At 46.5% G+C, this 26,926-nt stretch overlaps 1 protein-coding gene across 1 annotated transcript; it reads left to right on the plus strand.

Moving 5' to 3' along the window:
• The first annotated feature begins 4,890 nt into the window (after positions 1-4,890).
• LOC144712480 (uncharacterized) lies at positions 4,891-25,576 on the plus strand. Its single transcript, XM_078586780.1, has 4 exons — positions 4,891-5,235; positions 21,484-22,319; positions 23,864-23,913; positions 24,462-25,576. Exons 1-4 carry the CDS (start codon positions 4,891-4,893, stop codon positions 24,512-24,514), a joined length of 1,284 nt encoding a protein of 427 aa, XP_078442906.1. The 3' UTR covers positions 24,515-25,576.
• The last annotated feature ends 1,350 nt before the right edge of the window (positions 25,577-26,926 follow it).

Below are 26,926 nucleotides of genomic sequence, written 5' to 3' on the forward strand. Positions count from 1 at the left end.
TGACACGGCCGGACCGAACCGAACGACCCGACCCGACCCGACCGAGCTGACCGAACCGACCCGACCGACCGGACCGGACCGCCCCAAAGGTCAAGTGTGGCGGGCACAAGGGACCGATACGATCGCTCAGTGTGGCATCTCGGGCCGAACGGACCCGAAGGACGTCGCGGACGGGGTGTGACGGGTTTGACCGACCAGAGCGACCGACCCATATGACGAGAAACGCGTGCGACACGACCGACCCGCGTGATGGGTGCCCGGGACGCGATCGACCTACGTCGCGAATGGCTCAAGGTGGCTCCCGAGCGGCTGGCGGATGGCTCAAGGTGGCTCCTGGGGTGGCCCACGCGGGCCGAGGCCGCAGCAGCACAACGCCCGCGGCGGGGAGGCTCGTTTCGAGCTGAAAAGTTGTATTCTTCTCCATTTGTATGTAATAAAAATTATGCCCAAATTTGGTGTATAAAAAGAGGTGAAAATTCGACTCCTGGTTAGCTATGCTCCAGGCATCGTTTTGGGCTCAAATTTTGTGTGCCGCTCTAGTTTCATGTGACAGAGCCGCACACAAAATTTGGTGCCCAACAGACGCCGGACGAGGGAGGGTCCTTTGAGAAAAAAACATGGGGAACAAATTTTCCGGAGCTGTACGCATCCGTTTAAGCTGAAATTTTGTGAGACGCTCTAGTATGACCTCACAGACGCGCACACAAAATGTGGCGCCCAACTGACGCCGGACGAAGGGGGTTCCTTTGGAAGCGAAACCTTAAAAACAATTTTCCCGGAGCTGTAGGCCTGGGTTTGGGCTGAAATTTTGTTGAGAGGTCACTCTTGGCGGCAGGAACACGCTGTCAAATTTTCACCGCATTCTGTTCAGCCGTTTGGGAGATCGCCGTTGCACCACAAGCCTTTGGGCGGGCTCGTGCGGCGGCGAGCGGCGGCGAAAGAGGTGCTCCGCCAACCTCCGGGCAAAACTCATTTTTTATGGGCGATTTTTGTGGCATTGGATTCTACGTCAAAACTATGGGCGTTGCTGAAAATTTCAGCGCATTCCGTTCAGCCGTTTGGGAGATCTCTGTTGCACCCCAAGCCTTTGGGGGCTCGTCGCGTGTGGCGGCGAAACGGGTGCTCCGCCAATCTCCGAGCAAAACTCATTTTTTCTGGGCGTTTTTTCTTGCATTGGATTCTACATTGAAAATATGCACCTTTCTGAAAGTTTGGAGGCGATCCGTCGCCGGACGGCGGAGCTCCGGCGATCCAAAAAAAAACGGCTGATCGAGTCCCAGTTTTAGGTCCACGCGTTGCAGGGGATCTTTATTTCGTTAGTTGGGGAGAAGAGGGTGTCGACCATCCCCGCTCGTCCCTCGTCCCTCGTCCCTGTGGCCGCCGTTGGTGGCGCTGGCGGCGCGCGGATGTGCGCCATGGCCGGCTAGAGAGAATGGCTCGGGGTGGTTCGATGGTGGCTCAAGGTGGCTCGAGGATGGCTCGATGGGGCCAACCACGCGCGCGCGCGCACGCACGCACGCGCGCCGCGCCGCGCCGCGCCTGGGCCTGGGACCTGGGCCTGTGGCCTGTGCCTGTTGCCTGTGCGCCTGTGCCTTGGTGCCTTTGGGCCGACGGGCGACGGGCGCGGGGGCGCAGGGGGGCGGGCGCACGCATCTGGGGATGCCCGGCCCAGCCCGCGCCCGCGCCCGCCACTGCCCGCACTCGGCTACCCATGAGGAGTTGCCCCCAATACTTTGCCGCGGCCGGTAATGGCTGATTTTTGGCTCCGAGGAGGTTACCTCCGATACTTAGTTGATTTTTGGCTCAAGGGGCCTCCCGGGGGGAGCCGTGGCCGGGCTCCTTGGCCTACCGCGTGCGGGGCTTGGAGCTATTGCCCGTAGAGCCTACCCATGGATGGTTACTCCTATCCAACGTGACCGACCCGTATGACCTGATCTGTGTGATCGCGTGACCTGACCACCACGACCATTCCGTACGACATCTTTCACTCGAACGGACCCAACCAATGTTGCGGACCCGTGTGACAGGTTAGATCGACCTGAGCCACCCATCCTATGTTACCACCCAATCTGCATGATCATGCCGCGTGACGGTTCCGATTGAACCGACAAGACCACTACATATAACTTTTCTGACCAAACAGCCTGTCCAATGCCATGAACTAGTGTGATGGGTTTGGCCAACTTGAGTGACTTGTCCAAAGTGATCGACCTGCATCGCGGGTCGGCCCCAAACCAATGTAGCTTTGCTGCAAGATGTGCAAGACATACCTGACCCATGTGACCCTTCTGTAAGACGGGTCAAATCGAACAATGTGGCATACTTGCAAGATGTGTCTGAGCAACCTGACCAGATGGACGTGGCTATGTCACATGACCGGTCCCAAAATGATCACTGCTTATGACATCGTTGACCGAACGGACCAAACCAACATCATGGGCTGCTGTGACGGGTTTGACCAACCTAAGCAACCCATATTAAGTCTCCCATGAACACGACGAATCTGATGTAACCAACCTGCATGACAGCTCAGGATGTACAGACCCAACCCATGTGACCCATCCATAAGGCGGGTGAGACCAAACCGACGCGAGGTACCCATATGACGGGTCTGAACGACCCGACTCAACCAAAGCCAGCGTGTCATGGCATGGGTACAAGGGACCGGCTCTGTATGACGCCTCAAACTGAACGAACCTGACCCATGTCACAGGTGGGTGTGATGGGTTTGACCGACCAATCCAACCTGTATGACCCGATCTATGTGACTTTGGTGCCTGACGGGTCCGGCTGACAAACATGACTGCTCCGTGTGATGTCTTTGATCAAATGGCCCGAATTGCGTTGCGAATGGGTGTGATGGGTTTGACCAACCTGAGTGACCCCTATGACATCATCCGACTAAAGGAACTTGCCCAACTTGACAGACTAGTATGGTGGGACGGATAACCTGACCCAACCCACCTGACCCACATGTCAAACAAGTTAGACTAAGCTGATGCGAGGTACAAATATGACGGGTCTTAGCGACCCGACGAACATGACTGGCCCATATGATGGCCGTAGCCAAACAAAGCCACCTTGTGTGACATTCCTGTAAGACAAGTCAGACCGAGCTGATGCGAGGAACAAGTATGAGGGGTCTGAACAACCCAACCTGACTGAAGTGGTTGTGTCATGGGATGGGTGATAACACCCTAATTCGATCTTTATTTCATGCTATTAGCACAATTTTATGCATTTCAAGAGCTTAAAATGGGGTTGTTATCATCTATTTACATGAAAACACTGTTTTAAGTGATTTCTGATTTGTCCCTAATTTTCTGTTAATTCTATGAATTTTAAGGGATTTATTTGAGCTTGAAATAATTATTTTGGAATGAAAATGGCAAGTTTAATATTTAATTTTGAGATTTATCAGTACGGGGATGAATCAGTCAATTTTCAGGAATTTTCTAGGATTTTTTAGAATTTTTTAGGATTTTTCTGAGATTTATTAGAAGAAGAAATGCATTTTTTCAAAGAAAAAATATATATTTATAAGAAAAAAAGAGTATTAAGATTATTTTTTATCTTTAAAGGACTCTTGGTAAATTTTCATTGCAAGGAGGCCCTCAAAAACAGCTCTCAGTCGTGGTTGCAGGCGCAAAGATGTTATTTAAATTCTTCTAGGGTTTTATTGCAAATGATTTAATATTTGTTTTAATGTTTTAGGAAAAAAACCAGAGGAGAGAGAATGTGCAAAGGGCATAAATACAAATATTTGTGGGGGGCGTCCATCTGTAACTACGCGGTTTAAAAAGGGGTTTTCCGCAAAAAGCTCAGAGGCATTCTTCGCGTGTCGAGGTGGCCTCATCGTGGCCGTCGGATGAGAATCTGACGGCGCTTGATGAGGACCAGCGTCGGGAGGTAAGTTCATCGCCCGCACGGCACGTACAATGCACGTGCAAGGGGGGTGACGTGGCGCATTCCAATTAGTCAAGGCGAAGACAAAACGCATGCTTCCGTGGGCATCAAAACATATTTGGATCACAATGTTTGAGTTTTTTTCTGTTTTTATTTTCGCCAGGGGGGTACGTGGTGCAACGAGACGGAATCCGCACTTAGACAGAACCAGCGAATCAGAGAAGGACACCTCAGCGCCCAGTTTAAAAAATATATATATAAATAAATAAATTTAAATCCAATGGCTAATATTGGTTTAAATTCATTTATTCATAACTTTTGATCCAGAAGTCCGATTTAGATGATTTTTTTATGGATTTGCTCGTATTGATCCCCTCTTTCTATCTGTAATGGATCATTGAGATCAAGCCTCCATTGATAGATAAAAATTAATTTCTAATTAGGGGTAGAATGGTAATTTTTACTATTTTTACCTAGGTATAAAAGCCGAATTTTGAGAGGAGGAGGTTGATGTAACACGATCGGGTTCTCGGATCGAACGACTCGTGTTATGCCAAAGGGAGGGCTAGTGTGGTCATATCATATAGTGGAGACGAGTAATGATGATGTCATGTTAATGATAATATGACAATAAAATCGATGAGAAGTATGAATTCGGCGTCGACATGCACCAACGTCCACTAGGCTACGACAAGCAAGACCTGGGAATGCCACTAGGCTCCTGATGATCCGGATATCGGGTTGAAGGTCGACGGTGCAAGCTCGGCTATTGTCGCTTTGGCACACACCCTCAGCGGTTCAAACCAAGAACGTACCGATTGAAATCCTAATCCTCGAAAATGTGAATCCTTTTGAGGCACTGAAAGAAATAATTAAACATTTAAGAGGGGTGAAGTGTGAGCGTACCTGATTCGTCACGGCTGGACTGACGTTTACTTGGGTGATAAAGAGGCCGACAAGCAATGCCTAGAGAGCGGTCTAGCGATGACGAGCAATGAAGAGGCACCGACTAACGGCGATAATGATGGGGACAACAACGGCATGGCATGCGTGATAGCAGTGTCGATGAGGGTGACGGAGGCGACGATAGTGCGACAACCAAGTGGCACGCAAGTTGCAAGGCAGGAAGATGCAGCGATGGCTGGGCGCGGCGCCATGGTAGCGCACGGCGGTGGTAGCAGGGCGCAGTGTCAGCAAGCTGCTGGCGGTTGTGGCATCGACGGACGACCACGGCTGCGGTTGCAGTGGCGTCAGTGGTTGCGAGCTGCTATGGCGACGGCTGGCGGCCTAGCGGCGGCTGGCGGTCACAGAGGCGGTTGGCGATCACGGGTGCGAGCGAAGTAGCAGCGGCGGGCAGCTTCAGCTGCGGTTGCAACCGCGGATGCGGCTGGCGGCTTGGGCCGCGATTATGGTCGCGGTCGCGGTCGCGGCCGCTGCTGCTGCGGGTGGCCGCAGACGGCCTGCGCGGCTGCGGGTGGCCGTAGACGGCCTGGGCGGCAGACAGCCTGGGGCAGCCGCGAGCTGGCGTGGTGGCGCAAGCTGACGTAGGCAGTGCCAGGCAGCCGCGGATGGCCTGAGCGGCAGCGGGCAGCCTGAGCTGCCGCGGACAACCTAAGCGGCTGCGAGCGGCCGTGGGCTTTCATGGTCGGCCTTGGGCGTCCGCGGCCGGCCTAGGCAGCCTTGGCTTGCTTGGGCGGTCGCGGGCTGCGGGCAACCGCTACTGGCGGTCGGCGGCTGCTGGCCCCGCTGGGCGCGGGGCACCCGCTGGCGGCATCAAGGGCCTGCTTGCGGCGCTGGGCTGCCGCTGGTGACGCTGGGCTGCCTCTGGAGCGGCAGATGGAGCTCTGACAAACACGGTGGCAATGGCGGTTTCCGGCGATGGCGGCGGCGGTTTCCGGCGAACTTTAGGGTTTCCCTTCTCTCTCCTAACTTCGCAGTGGCATTTTCATAAATATGTTGAAAACTAAAAAAACACAAAAATACTAAAAATCACATTTTTTAATCTTTCTTCCTTTCTCTCTTCCTATGGGCGGGCCCCACCTTTTATAGGGGCAAATATGGGCCTTTTCCCCTTAAAAATAAAGGAGTAAAATGCCCAATTAATAATTAGGGCCCCACTAATAGGAGAGAGAGACACATGATAACGACTACACATGCGCTAACACACGCACAACGTGTAGGCTCGTACAACGGTCCAAACAGGTGCGAATAAATAAAAATAACACATAAGCAACCGACATACATGGCCTACTAAACAAGAAAAATGCAAGTAAAGATAACGTCAAACCTTGTTGGGCCGTTGACGAGGCCGGGTACTCCGAAGGCTGGGTCTTGTGCGTGAGCCTTCACGTGACGAACGGATGGGAAAGGTCTTCGAAGTTGGATGGTCCCCCGTCAGGGGTCATTCTTGATCGTGCTCTATCATAGCTGCAAGACAGAGAGGAGCTCTAGCTTGGATCAACCTATCTGGTACCTTTTTCTTGTTTGTATTTGAACTTTTAGTGTATTTTGGATGATGTTTTAGTGAAATTTCTTCTTCATTCTTCTTGATCTTGGTCTGAACTTCTAGGCTTGAGCGGAAGGTACAAGCCCTTACTGAGATTGAGAGGAGAGAATGAGAGATTTACCTAGCTATTCCAAGTGCACATTAAAAACTATAAAAAACTTCAATTTCTAGGAGAGTAAATTTCCCTTTGTATTATCTAAATGTGTAGTTATTTCTGAATTATAAGACCTACAAAACCAACAAACTCAAATCCGAATTTCCCTCTCAACCTCTCTAATTGACCCCTTGGACCCTTTTCTTTGGATCAAAGAAGCCAATTTAGAGCTCCCTATTTCTTCTATTCATCCCATCTCTTCTGCCCCCCTTTCTAAATTTCTCATCTAATTAGGGTGATTTGATCTTCATTGAAGATCAAATTAACTTTAATTAGGGTTGAATTACCAAGAAAACCATCAAATTGAATTCCTTACTAGCTTCCCTTAGACGACACTCGTACTTATCGCTACACATCTCAAGTAGAGTTTTTATAAATTTTATTGTATAAGCTAAAATTGACAATGACAAGGGTTTAAAATTGCATAAAATTTATCCCTATTTTTGGCTTATCATTGGGCATTAGGGATCGATACAATCGCTCTGTATGATGTCTTGGACCGAACAGACCCGACCAACATTACGGATGGATGTGACAGGTTTGACCAACCTGAGCGAACCGTAGTAAGTGTCTAACTCGAGAAATGCGTCCAATGTGACCGACCCATATGACGGCTAGGGCCGAAAAGAACCGCCCCACGTGACCCGCCCGTAGGATTAGTCAGATCAAACTGATGTGAGGTACACGTATGACGGGTCTGACTAACTAAACCCAACCAAAGTGGTCGTGTCACGGGACGGGTACAAGGAACCTATACGATTGCTCCGTATGACATCTCGGTCCCTTTCATTCGTCCCGTGACACGGCCACTTCAGTCGAGTTGGGTTGTTCGGACCCATGGTACATCTACCTCACATCAGTTTGGTCTGACTCATCCTACGGGCTTGTTCCCGTGACACGTCCACGGGTACAAGGGACCGGTACGACTGCTTTGTATTACGTCTCAAACCGAACGGACCCGACCAACGTCACGGACGGGTGTGATGGGTTACACCAACCCGAGCAACCTGTATTAAGTCTCTGACCAAAGAAACGTGTCCAGTGTGACCAACCCATATGACGACTAGGGCCGAACATAACCGCCCCATGTGACTCGCCCGTAGGACGAGTCAAACCAAACTGATGCTAGTTACACGTATGGCGGGTCCGAATACCCCAACCTGATTGAAGTGGCCATGTCACGGGATAGGTACAAGGGACCACAATAACATCGTGAATGGGTGTGATGGGTTTGATTGACCCAAGTATCCTATTATTAGGTATCCGGCCTGATAATTCAGATTTTGGGGTAATTAGTGATGAGCTAACTTCACTAATTAGTGTCGTTGGTTTATCCAAATTAAAACAACAAAAATTTATAATAACCTTACTAGCGTAGGGAGAGTAAGGGTCGATCCACAAGGAGCAAGGGTTTTTTCTTAGGAATTTGTGCTTTAGTTATGTATTTTTTAAATAATTTTAGATGTAGGTTTGTACATATGAAGATAAATAACTAATTAAATAAAAATATATAACAAAGAAAAATAAAATATTATTATAATATTATAATAATTTTAATAGGCATAAAATAATTTTTTGGGATTTTTTAAGAGTATTTGAAAGCTAAAACAAAATAGGAAATGAAACAGTTTGGCGCTCTGGACTTAGTCAAAATTTGGCTAGGTCCGGATGCCAAATGGGGAAGGTGGCTTGGTGGAGGAGAGAGAAAAAATAGATTGCACTAAATTCACTCTAGAATGAGTTCTAGAATGAATTTTAGAGCGTGGATAGATGCATTGGAACCATCTGGATATTATCTAGCTGATTCAAGACTAAGAAAAAGACAAAAGAAGAACAGAAAAGAGTGAAAAATGAGAAATAAGAAGGTAACCTCTTTGTCACACCCACCAAGGTCCAAGGGACTTCTTCTTCTTCTTTCCACCAGCTTCTTCAGCCCTGGATGCTTCCTGCTCAGCCTGGCACTCACTGAGGTGAATGGATCTATGACTCAATTGCACTTAGGCCACCAAACATTACTTTGGATTGAATCATAATATGAATATTACAATATGGTGAAGGGGTTTATATAGGGAGAGAGAGCAAATGAGAGCAAATGAGAGCCATTGGATTTTCAATACAATGGATGGCCAGATCTTATTTTCAGGGTCATGATCCACGTCAATTATGGTCCTCCAATGAGCATTGAGACCTTTGAAATAACCCCTGGACGTTCAAGGTTTCTTTCATTAATTAGCATTAAAGGTGCTATCTTTAAGTCTCCACACTTGGATGTTTTGTGGATTGAATGGCTGGATCTTTTTCTCTGGCTTGGATCCACGTCCAAGGTTGTCCTTCAATCAGAATTTAAGCCCCTGAAATGTCCATAAATAATCATGACTGGACCTTCCCCTTGCCCTCCTTTCTTTGGCCCAACATGCCTCTCATAGTGGGTTTAGTGGAGCTTCCTTAATGGGCCTTTAGACTAGAGCCAACTGTCTTGCTTTGGGCCTTCTTTCTTGGCCCAGGGTTGTGGCTGAGCCTGCTCCTCTGTTACAAATAGCTTCCTCTTCATTTAAATATCCCCTTTATTCATGAAATTTTCACCTAATTCCTGCATCTTCCACATCAACTAAGAAGAGAGTGAGATTCATTCCACTTAACTCTTGAGTTAAGTGGGGTTAGTCCCACAAATGATAATAATTAACTCCAAATTAGAAAAAGGTGATTTTACTTCATGATTTTTCACAACTTAACACAAATTTTGATAATATATTCAGGTAAAGAGAAAGAAGTAGATAAATTAGCTAGAATTGCACATATATATTACTATCATTTTGGATTTATCACGCCCTAAGCGACGAGTCTAAAGCAACCTACCCGTATGAAGGGTCTGTTCTAATAGACCCTACCTTCATGTCCCAACCATGGAACAGCTCTAAGAGAACTGACTCAAACGATACGTATAGAGTCTTCAACTCTATCGTCCCGAATTGCATCATCAACTACGTCGACAGGTGTGACCCACTCATATTATGTTGATGACCAGAGCGACTTGTCTGGTGCCCGAGACATGTCCGACAAACCCACCATGCTTCACCCATAGATGTCCCCGAAAGAGTTATCCTGACCAATGTGATGGGGGACCATCCTGAAGCCCAAGGCCAACTCTATGAGCAGCCATGTCATGAAGCCACAGCTGATGTGAAGAACCAGGACTTTAAGTATCAAGCATGACAACAGGTCCCCAATGGTTTGTTTTTACCTTTTATGTGAGTGTGTTTCTGTAAATCTTGGGAGGGCCCCCATCCTTTTGGACTCCCCATGTTTATGTGTTTTAGGACTGATTTGGGCCATTAGGGGTGATGCCCTTGCTACATTGGGCATTCCCCCCTAATTTACCCATTAGAGAAACCTTCCCTTCCCTTATAAGGGAAGTGGTGCCCCTTGTGTTTTTTGGCATCCCATTATGAAATTTTGAGTTGTTGAGGAAAAATACTCTTCACCCATGGAGTTACCACCCCTTTCCATTCCAAAGGGGTTTTCCCTTTCTTGTTCTATATAGGATCCACAAGGGAGAGGATCGCCGGATGACAAGCCACTACCAAGTTCGCCACCTCTCAAGCCATCACCACTGTCAGAAGAACAGTCATTGCCTACTCGTCGTCAACATCTCATCTCATGTTTAGAGTAGCGTAGAAGACGATCCGTCTGCACTCGCACGCTGCCCGCTTGGCCACCCACTAGCATGTGCCGCCCGTCCAACCGGCTGCTTGTGTGCATGTCTCGCCTGGCCACCCTCCTTTGCCAGGCCACATGCGCCCCGCCCGGACGTCGCTCTCTGCTCGATTGCCCGTGCTCCACCTAGCCGCTCGCACGTGCCCAGCTGGCAGAGGCTGTCCGGCTAACTCCACGTGCTGCGCGTGCGCGGGATCCAAATGGGGCACTTCACACGCCCTGTTGCTACTACCTTCATCCACTATGATTGATAAGCTCAGATTTTATGTGTTTTTTACTGGTTATTTAGCAGTTCAGACGTGTGAGGTTCAGAGCTTATGCAACAAATTTATAAACCTCACGGCGTAAGGCGAGTGAGGGTCGATCCACAGGGAGCAGGAGAAAACAGCAGAAATTTCCTTCTTTATTCAATAGATATGTCACTTATCAATTTAAAATAAATATTAAACTCTGTTAAATGATCCTCAGGAAAATCACAGAATTCCTCTTTAATCCCCAGTTTAGTCGAAAGATTTAACTGCTATTGCTCTGATTAAGTTAAAGATTTAACTTAATAGAGGCTGTCTACAGAGAAGTTCTCTGTAGACAGTACCTTTGCCCTTGGGGGCAAAGGATCAAACACCTTGCGTGCAGGGTACCTGCGCGCAAGGTGTCTGCGTATGGCCGCTGCAGCGCGTGCGCGGCTGCGCGTGGCGCTGCTGCGCGCGCTGCGCTGCTGCGTGCAGCAGCGCGCGCGCTGTGGCGGCGCGGCGCGCGCGCGCGCTTGGCGGCGCTGGCGCTGCGGCGGCGGCGTTGCTGCGCGCTGCTGCGTGCGGCGGCGTTGCTGCGCTGGCGCGCTGCGCTGCGCGCGTGCTGCGCGCGCGCGCGGCGTGCTGCTGGCGTGCGGCGCTGCTGCGTCGCGGCGCGGCGCTGCGCGCTGCGTGGCGCAGGCGCGCTGCGTTGGCTGCGCTGCAGCGCGCTGGCGCGGCGTAGCGCTGGCGCTGCTGCGCGGCAGCGCGCTGGCGCGCTGCTGGCGTGGCTGCAGCGCGACAGCTGCGCGCGGTGGTGCTGCACGCGGCGGTGCTGCTGCGCGCGGCGGTGCTGCTGCGCGCAGTGGTTCTGCTATATCAAAGGGATTTTTGGGGAGGTTTGGGGAGGATGATTAGAACAAGAAAGAAACAAAGTTCAACTGAAATCAAGTCTAAAACGAAACAATCCTCAGTTGGAAAACATTGGAAGATCTTGTGACTCTTCCAACCCAACCAAAATTGTCTGAGAAGAGAGGGATTATAGGGCTGAAGCTTGAGATTTCCCCATGTCGGGTGTCACGTCCTTGCGGCGAGGCGTGGTTCTTCAATCTCAGCTATCTTCAGTCTGTTCTTCCTCTCCAACTCCAAAAGCTCATCAGCTCCTAGAGGGTGCAGAAATCCTCTTCTCCAAGCCCTAGTTTTCTTAGAGAAAATTCTGAACAACCCAAACTCCTCTCTCAAGAGAGTATTTATAGGTTTTCTCTTAAGTCATGCCTAGGGGCATTTTCATAATTTTCCACTTTGAATGTTTGCCCACTTCTCTTGATCCTCCTCTCTTCCTTGATCTTCTTAACCTGTTTCTGAATGTTCACTAGCCATAAAATGTTAAATATATTCCACTTGATTCAAAGAATCAAGTGGGGTTAGTGATTTCATCAAACAATACATATGCATGAACTTAGCATGAATTCACACGATAATTGTAATGAATTTAAACTTAAGAACTTGATTATTTGATGACATATTTTAGAGTCATCAATGATCCTCAAGAGTGCCCCAAGGAGAAGTTGTTGATTCGTCGCAAACACACCGTCACGACCAATCGGGCCCATCATCCGCGCGAGACTCTCGAATGACTTAGGGTATGACTTAGGGTATGGATCATCCGTGCGAGACTCTCGAATGACAATCGGGCCTAATCCGTCATTCGATTAGTACTGATGCGTAACGGGGATCATTGGAGAACGCCTTCTCCAATATCCTCACTACCCTGGCCAGGGATTTTTCTGCATTGTCTTCCTCGAGTCAATCTCCTCTTATACCGAGGGCGGATGATCCTATCTTGACCACTCTATCATCTCCGTAAGCTTATTACTACATCTGATCTGTAAATTATTTGAATCTGATCTATAACTTACACAATTGTGACGTGAATCAACCTGATTGACAGTTTGGTATAATACCATTCAGGTATTCGTATGGATCGATTCAGTGAACTCTTTCCAATACTACTATCTATCCTTAGTGTCTACACACTAATCGATACGGGAACTGCCATACTCATCATATGAGTGAGGCTAGATAGTGATATTATATCCGGACACTTCGATGTCCTTCTCACGTATTCTTTGAATAGGGATATACAGAACAATCTTAAAGACTAGTGATCTCCGTATTATGATCTCATCATAATGCATTAAGTCTGATCACGTATTCATGGACTTCATTATAAGCATCACACGTGCACTATAATGAATATGTTGTATTAATGAACATGGAATGAGATACAGAATGTGTGATAGGCTTGCCAACCAATATACGGTAACCGATGACGGTAAAGGTTCCATGAGAGATTTCGAGACTATAGGGATGAAGGATTAGACTATCATTTGGCTTTAGTGATAGTGACTTTACTGGAGATGTTGAAGATAGGAGAAGTACATCACAAGAGATCTTCTTTCTTGGAGGTCTACCTATCACATGGATCACTGTAAAGCAAAAGATAGTGGCACTATCATCATGTGAAGCTGAATATTTGTCACTATCTTCAGCAACATGTCAAGGGACCTGGATAGCTAGAATGGTGAATGAGCTAATGGGATTCCAAAGCAAACCCATTAAAATAAGAGTGCCCTAAATTAATTATAGTGTATTTAAGTGGAAATTTTCATTAATATTGTTGGTTAAGTCTGGATTAAAAAAACGACATTAAACCCCAAAATTTGGACTTATCACACACCACTACGTCTTGTTTATGTTCATTGAATTAAACTTTATTCATTATTATTCTCATGTGATGTTTATAATGAAGTACTTGAACACATGAAATGACTGAGTGAAATTATGCTCAGATAATACTATGATAATCACAAGTATTTTATTCAAAGGATACTAGACATAAAAATGAGATATCTGAATAAAATAACATTGTCTAAGCAGTCATGAACATGGCAAAGATATGAGCAGTGATCCAAAAAAAAAAATTGAATTTGGAATCAATAATGGATAATTAAGTAAAGATGGATAGAATAGAGAAAGAAGGAAAAGTGGGAGCAAGCTCAATACAAGGAAAACAAATTGTAGGCAGAAGAAAATGTACATATTTCTTAAGATAGGCCAACTCCCAAGTGGGGATACTCAAAATGGAAAACAAAATATATTGATAAATTAATACTGTTTAATCCCACCTCTTGATGAGTATGGCTGATCTTACATTCATGTGGAGATGCTAAGGATTAATAGTGGGCTTCATTTAGAAAAGAGTTCACCCAATTATTTCATACGATTACCTAAATGGTTTTATACTATATTTTCAGTCAACTTGACTCACATCAAAGTGGTTACAGTGGTCCTTATACTTGGGACACAAAAGACATCATGTGGATGGATAGTTCTGATTTTACTATGACCTATAAGTTCTTTATCGTGGAACTCCACACAATCCTAGATCAGGTGTAACAAGAAGTTCTCAAAGGTGATTGAGCGGTCAAGATGAGATCATCCACCATTGATATAAGAGTAGAAAAATATTGCCTTGGTGAAGGACTAAAGTCCTTAGCCAAGGCAGTGGAATATTAGAGCAGTAGTTCTTTGATGATTTTCCAAATACAATATTACTATGTGAGTTGACCGATCAGGTTTTGATTGTTCACCATAACATAGGTCATCCTAGGATGATCAATGAGATGAGGGAATACATATACATAGTTGATAACATGTAATTTACAGTATTACTTTTTATACAAATTGGGTTTTTATTTGCACTAAAATGATTAAAATTGCATGTTATCATAGTAAAAATGTAATCAATTTGTCTTTATTGTATTCTCCTGGATTTTCCTGATTTTAATGGATTTTTGTTGAAATTATTGAGGGAGAACATGAAGAAAAAGGCTCTAAAAATTCTTTTGATAGTTTTATGGCGTAAATCTCTTATTTCATTAAAGATTTTTTGTATTTTATCTTTATTTGGAAGAATAGATGGCTTTTTTGAAATTTTTATCCTGGTATTTTATTTAATTTTTAGTTTCTTTCTTCATTGATCTTTGTATTCTCCTAAATCACCATGGCTAGGGTGAAATGTACTAGAATTTGTCTTAATTTAAGAAGAAAGTTATATAATGATCAAACTATATTATTTAGACAAAAGAATACACTAAAAATTAGATGGATTATCTATTCCTTGCTTTCTTCTGAATCCCCACATTATTTACCAGCCATTATTGTTTGAAAACCCTATATTAAGTACTCTTCTTATCTCATTACACTTCTGATTCCGGATCTTCTTTTGAGGATCAGGTTGAATGAAGTGAGGACCTATATTCTATTCATATTTTCTCATCTCTCCTTCCTCCCTTTTCTCAATTATTTCTCCTCTAAGGATCTACCCTTTATTTAGAAGTGAAATCAATAGAGATCATCCCTATTTAATCTTAAAAATATCATCTTCACTATAGGTCATATATAATCAAGATTAAATCTACTAAAACTCCATTATAAATATCTTGAATTAAATCCTTGAATTATGCCTCCCTGTGGATGACCCTTCTACACCTTGATCATCTTAGGATAGAGGGTTCATTATAAATATCATTGTATATGTTGATTACAAACAATGATAGTAATTAACCTAACTAATTATAATATAATGTAACTTATCAATAGTGTTCAATGAAAATAAGGTTCCATAAGAGATTCAATATACTTATTTATATCTTCTAGAGCACAAGGTGTAGTTTAACACCCTACTATATAAAAACTCAGTCTATGAATTACTGTAAATGATCCTTGATTAATTAATATTTATGTTGATATATATGATTACTCAAATAAATGTTATGGGAAATTAAAGTCATTAACTACACTGATGCATGGGTCAACAGGGTCACTTGCAAATGTTCTTTTGAAATTGTGAAAATATAAAATTAAGCGAAAAAATGCTCTTATACTTGATTTTACTACTATTTTTATAATTATACTTTCATACTTCATACCCTAAGGTCTTAATGAAAAAAAAATTAATTTCCTATAGTATTATGTTTTTAATTGATAATGAGACTCAACCCACTGGACTCCTTAGAGTCCAGTGACTTTTTCTCACATTTAGTTGGAGTTTTATTTGAAACTAGACTTAGCTGACTTAATTTGTCAAATATGAAAATAAAAGAAACAAAGCTCATGTTCCATAATCCACGTCATGGACCAGAACAGGAGACAAGACTCATAGTACATGTGTTCTTTAATACAATGTATTCATTATAGTGTGCATGCAGTGCTTAAAATGAAGTCCATGAATATGTGACACAACGGAGAAAATTATATTGAGACCATAATGTATAAAACACTAGTCTTTAAGCATTTATTATATACATTCATATTGAAAATATAAGAGAGGACATCAAAATATCTGGAAGAATAAAAATATCTAGTCTTACTCATATGATGATCAGTATGGTCAATCATGTAACCATTAATGTGGATACACTAACAATAGATAGTGGGTGCCCTTTAGAGGAAAGAGTTCACTAAATTTTCCATCATTTTGATCCATATCACAATTAAGTGGTCATTAGATCTGACCACTAAAGATTATTAGTGGATTGATGGTTATACTTTGATAACCCACGAGTTCCTATTCATGAAATTCTAAATAATATTAGCTTGGGTGTACCAAGAAGTTCACAAAGATGATTGAGTCATCAATATGTGATACTATGCCCTGAACATAAGAGGTTACAGCTCAAAGAAAATGATTCAATGAAGTGATCCAAGGTAGTGGAATTATGGAGAGGAGTTATTCAATCATTCCTAAACAAATTAGTACTAACTTGAATGACTAATTAGGATTTGAACGGTTGACCATACCATAAGCCACCCTAGGAGGATCAAGTAGATGACGGATAATACCTACATGGTAACAAATGGTATAAAAGTTCCAGGAGTTAGTCAACACACTAATTTGTCTTCTAGAGCACAAGGTGAAACTTAGCACCCCAAAGGTTGGAATTTTGACCTATCGACTGGGTTTAATTGATCCTTCATAAAATTCTCTATATCATGATATAGATATTTAATTTTTGAAACTCAATAAGGTTGTTGAGTCATTGGAGTTGTAAACTCAAGTGATACATGTTCTTAAAGGGTTACACACAAATGGTCTTTTCAATGTCGCAATATGTACATAAAATTTTGCCCTCATTAAAATTTACCCAAGCAAAAATTGTTTTGAGTCCCTACTTCTTCATTATCCCATTAGCTCATCTCCACTTCCAATGTAATTTGAGTAGTGTACCGATGACGGAGGAGTGATAATAAGGATCATCAAGATGGAGGTGTGATGTAACACGACTGCCGAGATTAGACGGCTCATGTTACATCTCAGGGGAAAATGGCGGAAATGGATGAAACAGATAGGAATGGATGCCGAGGCATTTAAAACTCAATGAGAATTATGTGGCAACCACTTACTAATTTGATGATCGGTCAACTGATCAGAGAGGGCTAGGCAGCAATCAAGCTCCCAATGACCTGATTGTCCGACTCAACGATCCATGAAGTGGGGGACAACAAAGTGTCCAGGTGTGTCCACTACCCTTTCTGTTAGTGACCTTGATTGATATCTCAAAGAATTCTTACCTCTCGATGAGACGGTGGCTAGTCCTTTTATACGATGATATTTCTAGGCAAAGGAGCAAATAAAAGGACGACACTGATAGAAATAATAGAGCTGTCAAATGTAAGGGAAAGTGATAGAACTTGATAGGGTCATAACCCGGTAGTCTGTGGCGACAGGTCTATCATGATGGTGAAGTAGTCACTGACGATGTCCCAATTGAGCAATGGTGGTACAGCTTGCAGTCATAGGATAATTGATGGCAAATGCTCTAGCGTGCACCAGCAAGGGGAAAGATGAGGACGGTTGTGGCGAGAACAGGTGGGCATGGCGTGGGACTAGCCACGCAGGCGAGGGGACATGAGGCACTGGGCGCACAGCGCGGCGCGCTCAGTAGAATGCTGGGTGAGGACATGGGGACACACGACAAGGTGTTGGGCATGGACGTGGAACGCACAGTGTGGCGCGCATAGCAGAATGCTGGGCGTGGACATCGGGGCGCGCAACAAGGTGTTGGGCACAGACGTGGGCCGCACAGCACTAGGCGCTAGGTGCACGACGCTGAGCGCGCAAGTTGGGCGCCCCAGCGTTGAATGCACGACATGGTGCTGGGTGTTGGCGCCAAGCACGCGGGGACTGGCGCAGCCTAATGGTTGTTCACGACATGGAAAATATTTATTTAAATATTTTAAGGTATTTAATATATGTTTTAAATGATTCTCTTATTTTCTTATTTTATAGTATTGTACGGAATTTATGAAGTTAAATTCATAAATAAAATAATTTTATAAGTCAAAATATAATTTTTAATTTATTTAAATATTTTTTTAATGAATTAACAGACTTTTCCACCCCTAGAAGTTAGTGCCATGCTGGCAATCTACCATAAAATTAGGAGGAGAGAGAAAATCAGGTGGCTAAGATTGCTCAAAATTGGAATGATGATATCGAATGATACAAAAGGTGTTTCGAACAGAAATTTTGAGGGAAGTTCCACATTTCCCTCCTTTATCTATCCACCATCTTGGTTTAAATAAAAGCGCTCATCCCTTGAAAAAAAGCACCCTTGGATTTTGGTCCTAACTATGATTAGTAGGGTTTGATGGATCCCGGTCCATTTCGTACTTTTAGCAAGGACCTAAACCTTACCTAAGGGTCAGTCCGGTTCTGGTCTGGTCTTGTCCGGTCCCGGTCCAGTCATGTTGACTAGTCAAAGTTGAAGAACAAAAAGACAAGAAAAAAATGGTATGGACTTCTCATCAAATGGAAAATTTTATTGCAAAGTCACTTATAAAGCCCATCTTGAAAATTGAAAAGACGAATAAAATAAAAAGAGGAAAAGAAGAAAAGATTGAAAGATGAATGATTGAACAATTAAAGAAGTTTTAAAGAAGAAAGAAAGATGAAACGGAGGAAGGTAAAGAAACATATTGAGAAATAAGAAAATCAGAAGAAAGCGGAAGACGGACAATAGTAGGAAAAAGGTAAAAGAAGACAAGAAAAAGAAAAAACTCACATAGTTGGAGAGAGAGAACGGGAGAGAGAGAAGGAATGTGTGTGAGAGAGAGAGAGAACAGGAGAGAGAGAGAGAAGAGAGCATTCAAGAGAGCGAGAACGAGAGAGAGAGAACGTGCTAGATAGAAAGAACGGGAGAAAGAGTTCGAGAGAGAAGAGAGCGTGTGAGAGAGAGAGAATGGGAGAGAGAGAGAGAAGAGAGTGTGCGTGAGAGAGAGAAGGGAGCGGGCGAGAGAGCGAGGACATGGGAGAGAGAGCATGCGAGAGAGGAAGAACGGGAGAAAGCGTTTGAGAGAGAAGAGAGCATGCAAGAGAGAGACAGAGAGAGAACAGGAGAGAGAGAAGATGACGTAGGACAACTAAGGAAAAGGTGACTGAGGGGATGGATGGGTTGACGACAGGTAGGGGTAATAGACGGATTATAGGTAGGGATGAAACAATCCACAGAAATTCACGATCGGATTCGGATTTAAAAACCGATGAAAATCTGGTGGTGCAGCTCCGACCCTTTTCGAGGGCGGGAGTACTGTCTTCCCCCACCGCGACGATGCCTAAGCACCGAAATCAATACCTGAATTCACGTCACAAGGGAATACTCGAGAAGAGGAGAGAAGAGATAGAATTTCAAACCAAATCTAAATCTGATGGCGGTGGAAACTTCTCGAGAAAACACTGAACGAGGAACACTTCGACACCAAAGAGTTCAGGCGTACCTCGGCACCGTAGTGCGTGAAGAGGTTGCGGGAAATTCTGATCGTGACGAAGCTGGGCGAATCCGGGCGTTGAGCGGCCCACTAGACGAGGACGAGGCTGGACGTTCCGGGCATTGAACGGCCCTGGTAGAGTGCGGTTGTCGTGGGCACAGCGCTGCGTGGCGAACACCCGCAGCGCCGCGCGCGCTGGCTGCGTGGAGCGCACGGAGCGCCGCGAGCAGCGCCGGGCACTGAGCGCCGGAGCGCCGCGCCGCGCGAGTGCGCGAGGCGTGGAGCGCACCAGCACGCCAGGCGCCGCTGCTTGACGCGCGACGGTGTCCGGACAGGGCAGCCGAATGCGGCCTCGGGCGGCCTGGCGAAGGCTGCCTGGACGGCTCGGGCAGCGTTAGGGGCGTGGGTGGAGCGCGCGGGCGGCGCGCACGCGTTAGCGGCAGCGTTGGCGCGGGCAGTGCGAGAGCGGCGCTGGCGGCGCGGCAGCCTGGGTGGCCTTGGCGGGCTACCTGGGCAGCCTTGGGTGAGAGAGAGAGGTGAGAGAGAGAATGGAGAGGAGACGGGAGGCCGACGTCGCGAGGCGGCGGCGGCGGTAGCGGCGGCAGCGGCGGCAGCGGCGGCAGCGGCGGCAGCGGCGGCGGCGGCAGTGACGAAGGCTAGGGTTAAGAGGGATAGGGGAGGCTGGGCAGTCCTCCAAGAAGAGTTAACAAAACTCAATTCTTGAAATAATGACTGCCTAAGTGTTTCTTGAAAACATTGGCCTTTATATAGGCCTTGGAGGAAAGAGAAACTGACGAGAAAATAAAGACGATAAAGTAAAGACGTGCGCCGTGTCACGCCAAAGGGCAGTTGTGGATCTGCCTTTGGCGTCGTGCCATGACGCGCGTAGAGACGTGCGCGGGTGGAGACGTGCTCGTCGGCGGTCGTGGCGTGTCGGCTTCGGCGTTGATTTTGGTTGACTCCGGTTGACCGCGGTCCAAAGTATGCGTGTTGACTCCAGTTGACCGTGGTGACGCGTTTGTCGATGATATGTTGGCGTCCTCGCCATCAGAAGAGAGCATGCGAGAGGGCGAGAAGGGGAGAGACAGAGCGCGCGAGAGAGAAAGAACGGGAGAGAGAGAAGAGAGCTTGAAACGGGAGAGAGCGTTCAAGAGAGAGAGAACGGGAGATAGAGAAGAGAGTGTGAGAGAGAGAGATTGAGAAATAGAGAAGAGAGCGTGCGAGAGAGAAAGAGAACGGGAGAGAGAAAAGAGAGCGCGCGAGAGAGAAAGAGAACGAGAGAGAGAAAAGAGAATGCGCGAGAGAGAGAATGGGAGAGAGAAGAGAGCATATGATAAAGAGAGAGAATGGGAGAGACGGAAGAGAGAAGAGAGCTTGAGACGGAAGAGAGCGTGTGAGAGAGAACAAGCAAGTGAGAGAGAGAGCATGAGAGAGAACAAGAAAGAGAGCATGAGAGAGAGCGTGAGAGAGAGAGCAAGGAGGCAAAGGGAGAGCGAGGGGGGATGACGTGGTTGGTGAGAAGGGGGAGCTAGGGATAAAAAATATTATATTATTTATTTCTATTTTAATCCAGTCCTGGTCCAGTTTGACCATCGGACCAGATCCGGGCCGACCAACTGGTCCACCATAAAATGGTGGACCGGCGGTCCCGGTCTGGTCCGGTCCAACCTGATGGCGCAGCAACAGCCGCAGCCCTGGAAATGTCTTCGGAGATGTCACCGTCGCTCTCAACATCACCAGCCGTACGTGTTCAACCCGGTCGGCAAGCCAAGGCGACGGTACGCACGCCCGGATTCAAATACCCCCGGTAACGGACACTTTATCATCGTCTTTACATCTTCGTTCGTTCGTTGTTTTGGTTTTGGTCTTCGTTGTTCGTCGTTTTAAAACCCAGTCATGGTCATGTGTAAGGAGGGAGGTTCATCCTATAAGGATCTCTCCTTCCCCCTCCTCTCGTTTCCCCTGTCCTTCCTCGTCGTTTTTGTTTCTTTAAGGTCGTAGGTTCATGTTGTTTTTGTATTTGTTTTATGTTTGTTTTGGTCTAAGGGCCACCCATAATCTTCCCCCTATATAAGGGAAGGATGGGTGCCCTAAACCGACCTCTCGTTGAATTTTGAAAGAAAGTTTCTTCGTTGAAGAATTAGGGTTACGATCCAAGAGGAGAGGAAGAAGAAGGAAGGAAGGAAGGAAGGAAGAAGGAGAGAAGGGAAGGAGAAGAGATAGGAGGAGTAGCGTCGTTGCCTCGGGCCCCTCTGCCGTTCCTCCGCGTTGACCGAACGCGCAGAACTGCCGCCGGCGTACCAGGCTTACATTCGGCGTCTCCCGCGCTATCACCCCTCTACCCGCTATCACGCGCGCCCCGATACGTTCCCTTGACCGTGCCGCTGCCGCTGACGGTCAACCGTCCCGCCCGGGCACCGTACCCCTTCCAGCAGTCCTCCCGACCCCCTTCGAAGCCGAGCGTCAGTTCTTCGTCCCCAGGACCGGCAACGTCACCACGTCGAGTCTCCAGTGGCCCCCGCCACCCGGGGACGTCCTCTGCCGTGTCAATCGCCCACCCACGTTCGCAGGGTGCTCCCTCGTTGTGTCTCCGCGCAGTATCACCGCGCCACACCCGCCGCATTGCACCCGTCGTGCAGCAACCGTCGTGCCCTCCGCGCCAGCAGGAGTTTACTGTTGTGCTGCGCTCGCCGCGCTTGTGCGACAGCAGTGCGGCACCTCTGCGCCGCACCTGCCGTATCCGCCCGCGCTACTGCGCTCGGCGTGACTCTCCCGCCGCGCCGTGCCCCTACGCCCGCGCCTGCCATGCACCTCCGCACGCCCTCTGCCACGCCACTGCTGCCGAAATACCCAACACCGGCACTCTGGCGCCTGCCGAATCTTGGAACCGCCGCTCACCACCGAACCCCCTCGACGCCTGTGAAGCACCAATTGAGCCCCCCCACGAGACGAAGACGATTACCCTTGGGACGCCGACAAGGTACGCCGCTCCGTCCCCGTCTTTTATTTCTTGCAGTATATTCTCGGTTGCCTCCACCGCGCTCGGGTTAGACGTAGGTTAGTGTGAAAGGTTGAGTGAACATACGTTGCACTTGAGTGTCTTACCTTGTTTGGTACGAGTCGAGTCGCCCGTCCCGTGCGAGCACATCCCGGCGGGAACTTTCCCGTTCAGCGCCGTTGCATCCTCGTCCCACCCGGATGAGGCTCAGGAGGTCTACCTACCGTCTCCGGGCGACTCCATCGACGCCCCCGATTTCGGCCCCCAATTGCTTGTCGTCAATCGCACGTACTAAACCCCACACCCGTGCATTTCATCGTAGGTCTTCCTCGTAGGAAAACCATGTCGGATGACTTCCACGGAGTAGACGTCCGACATCGTCTCACACGACACTGAGTCCTACACCTCGGTGACGACAGGATCTCGTCCCCGACGTTGTCCTGCATCACAACCGGTCCCCGGTTCAAAATATCAAAGCCTAATGATTAGTTGAGAGATTTGATCATTCAAAATCTCATTTGGGTCCGTTCTTGTCCTCCAAGAGCAAAGGATTTAAAGAGTGACATTTAGATAAAGAAACGTGAAGAAAAAGCACTAAACTCATTCGGCATGTGACGACAAGGCTAGTGATATCTTCATAGTTTTCTAATTCACATCTTCGTCGTTTTCCTAGGTTATCATCACTAGTAGCCTAGGTTTCCACTATCACGAACACCACCTTCAACTCTGCCTTTCTTCAGCACATATCTACATCCATCTATGTTTCTACTATTACTCAAGTCACCTTCAACTTTGCCGCTCGTCACCACCTATCCGCCATCATTTTCGTCACAATCAGCACAATAGCCCTTTCATTCACTCCACTTCACTCACATCCATCTCTGTCTACCATCACCTAGCACTCCCAAGGGACCAATTAAGGTATTTTAAATTATAATTAATACTTCATTTAATTAAAAATTAAATTAAAACTTTCAAAATTATTCTATAAAATCTGAATAAATTAGGTTAAGTAGGATTAATATTTTCTGATCTTTTAATAATCATTTAGAATTAATTTCCTTATTTTGATTTATTTAAATTTAATTTAATTCCTAAAATAAATATAAAAATCCAAAATAGTAGAAATTAAAGATAAAATTCACTTATTCAATATTTGTTCCATGTGGTCCGACCCTTGCCCTATTCTCATAAGGAAATTTATAAATATTGTTGTATAAACTAGAAGCCTTAAACGGCATATTTTACCGTAATTTCTTGTTCATCACACGCCATGAAGTGGAGGCTTAGAAAACATTTTTCTAAGATGCTGAAGATGAAATCAATCTCAATTGATTTCTAAAACTAATCAAACTGCAGAACTTTTCCACCTTGACATGCTCCCTAGGAGAGTATTCTAAAGTAGTTCATGTGTCCGGCCTCTAGAAGTATCCAATTCTTCTTCTCCAAATCTTATTCTCCAACTCTAGAAATATCTTATTGATCTTCTCACCATTAAAACCCTGTTTTTTGTTGGGACAAAAAAGGAGAAGGAAGAAAGGGGGGCATCTATGGCTGGTCTACATGCTTAAAATGGGTACCCCTCTTAATAACACTCTAAATTCGCTCTTTATTTCATGCTATTAGCACAATTTTATGCATTTAAAGAGCTTAAAATGGGGTTGTTATCATATATTTACATAAATTTAATGTTTCCAAGTGATTTCTCATTTTTTCCTAATTTTATGTTAATTGTATGAATTTTAAGGGATTTATTTGAGCGTGAAATAATTGTTTTTAAATGAAAATGCACGTTTAATATTTAATTTCAAGATGTATTAGTACAGGGATGAATCAAGGAATTTTCTAGAATTTTTTAGGATTTTTTAGGATTTTTTAGGATGTTTTTGGATTTTTTGAGATTTATTTGAGGAAGAAATGCATTTTTATGAAGAAAAATGGATATATTTTTAAGGGAAAAAAGAGTATTCAGATTATTTCAAACTTTGAGGGGCTTTTTGTAAATTTTAGTTTCAACGATGCCCTCAAAAACAGCTCTCGGTCATGGTTGCAAGCGTAAGGATATTATTTAAACTGTTCTAGGGTTTTATTGCAATTATTTAATATTTGTTTTAATGTTTTTAGGAGAAATCGGAGGAGAGAGAGTGCGCAAGGGGCATATACACAATTACTTTTAGGCGGCGTCCAGCAGCAATTCTAGGCTTTTTACAGACTTCTCTGCAAAAAGGAGAATTCAAAATGCGCCAGCCAATGAGAGAGCGACACGTCATGGCATGTTACAAAAAGAAATGAATAAATAAATGAATTTAAATCCAATGGATTAAATTGGTTTAAAATTCATTTATTAATAACTTTTATCCTAAAGTCCGATTGAAACGATTTTTTATGGATTTTCTCGTCTTGATCCCCTCTTTCTATCTGTATGTGGATCATTCAGATCCAGTCTAGATTGATAGATAAAAATTAATTACTAAACGGGGGTAAAATGGTGATTTTTACCATGTAACCTAAGTATAAAAGCTAAATTTCGAGAGGGGGAGCTCATTCTTGATGGTGCTCTACCGCAGCTGCAAGACAGAGAGGAGCTCCAGCTTGGATCAACCTATTTGGTACTTTTTCCTTCTTTGTATTTGAACTTTTGGTGTATTTTGGATGTTGTTAGTTGAATTTCTTAATCTTTCTTCTTGATCCCTGTCTGAACTTCTAAATTGCTTGGCTTGAGCGGAATGTACAAGCCCTGACTAGGATTGAGAGGAGAAATTGAGAGATTTTGATGGCGCGTCACCACCGGACGTCATCGAGCCAGCAGCAGAGGAGCAGCAGGACTTCCCCGACCCAGCACCCGAGGAGCCGGCACTACCCAGCTCGCCACCGAGACGAGTCCAGCCACCACGACGAGCCGCCGCAGCAACACGGGATCCCGCATTCCGTTACTCGGCATGACGCGGACGCCGACCACCGGAGCACACCGTTACAGTCAGTTACTTTATCTTATAGTTTTCCTTTTATTCGTATTGTCGTGTAGCGGGGGAAGGGCCCATGGGAGGAACCCTTTCCCCCCTTTTTTTTTATGTTGGGCCTGACAAGCCCGTTTCCTATTTTCTTGCTTATTTTCTCTCCGTTTTATTTTGTGTTATTGGACTTAAGGAAGGGCCATCTTCACCCATATATAAGGGGAAGAGGTGGGCTCTTCCCTCACTTTGACCTAAATTTTTGAAGAATGGCATTTTGAGAAAGAAGGGTCAGGTCGTGGAGAAGAATAGAAGAAAGAAGAAGAAGAGGAGAAAGAAGAAGAAGAAGAGAGGGAGAGGAGAAAGGGAGAGGAAGGAGGAAGGGGAGCCGCCGCCACCGCCGCCGCCAGCGCTGCGCGCCGCGCCAAGGCCGCGCCGCCGCGCGCCGCCGCCGCGCCACCGCCAGCGCGCTGCCGCGCCGCCACCGCCCACGCGCCGCCGCGCCGCCGCCGCCGCCGTGCACGCGCGCCCGCCGCGCCGCCGCGCGCCCGCGCCGCGCGCCGCGCGCGCCGTCGCGCGCCGCCCGCGCCGCCGCCGTGCCGTCCGCGCTGCCGCCGTGCCGTCCTCGCCGCCGCGCGCGCCGCCGCCGCGCGCGCTGCGCCGCTCCGCTCGCCCTCACCAAGCTGTCGCTCCGGTCGCGCGAAGCCGTGACCGCGCCGTCGTCCGACCGCGGCAACATCGCCGCCGTGCTCGCGACGTCGTCCCACCGCACTGCTCGCCGTCGACCACGCCTCCCCGCACCGCTCCGCGCCGGCTGCGCGCAACCGCCCCTCCGCACCAGTCAACCTCCGGCGCACCCGACAACTCCCTCCTCCGGAACCAGTTGGTACGAAGGTCCCGTCGCCAGCGCGACGAAGGTACTCTGTTTCCCCTCGCCTCTTTACGTCATTTATTTCCTTCAGTATTCTTTCGTATTGCCTCCACCGCGCTCGGGTTAGATAGGTGAGTGGGACAGATTGAGAGAACGATGAAACAAAGACGAGCATCTTACCTGTCCGGTACGAGTCGGGACGCCCCGAAGCGTGTGAGCATTCCAGTGGGAGTTACCCCCATTCGACGGCGTGCGCGCCCTCGACCCACCCCGGACGACTTGGAGGGCTGGTTCGACCCAGCTTGGCGACCCCGTCCCCGCTCCGGGTTGGCTCTCATAGCTTGTCGGCGCATTGCACGTACCATCGTAGAACCATTGTCCTCGTTATCGTCATACGTGTATTTCTGTTCTCCGCATATCCATCGGTTGACGTCGTGGACGTAACCCAATTAGTTAGTGATACGACACCGAGTTCCTACCCTCGGTGACGATCGGACGCCGTTGAGACGACGTCCGGCATCAGATTTCCTAGCTATTCCAAGTGCATATCAAAGAAAACTATAAAAAAACTTATAAAAAGTGTTAACATTCTAGGATATTAAATTTTCAATTACATTATCCAATAGAGTAGTTATTACTGAATTGTCAAACCTAAAGAACCAACCAAAACACTTCTAGATTTTCTTCTTAATCTCTCTAATTGAATTCTTTAATCCTTTCGATTGGATCAATTAGTTCAACTTAGAACCCCTTATTTCATCTACTCC

Source organism: Wolffia australiana, chromosome 14, assembly GCF_029677425.1.
Source record: "Wolffia australiana isolate 7733 chromosome 14, ASM2967742v1".
Taxonomy (NCBI): Eukaryota; Viridiplantae; Streptophyta; class Magnoliopsida; order Alismatales; family Araceae; genus Wolffia; species Wolffia australiana.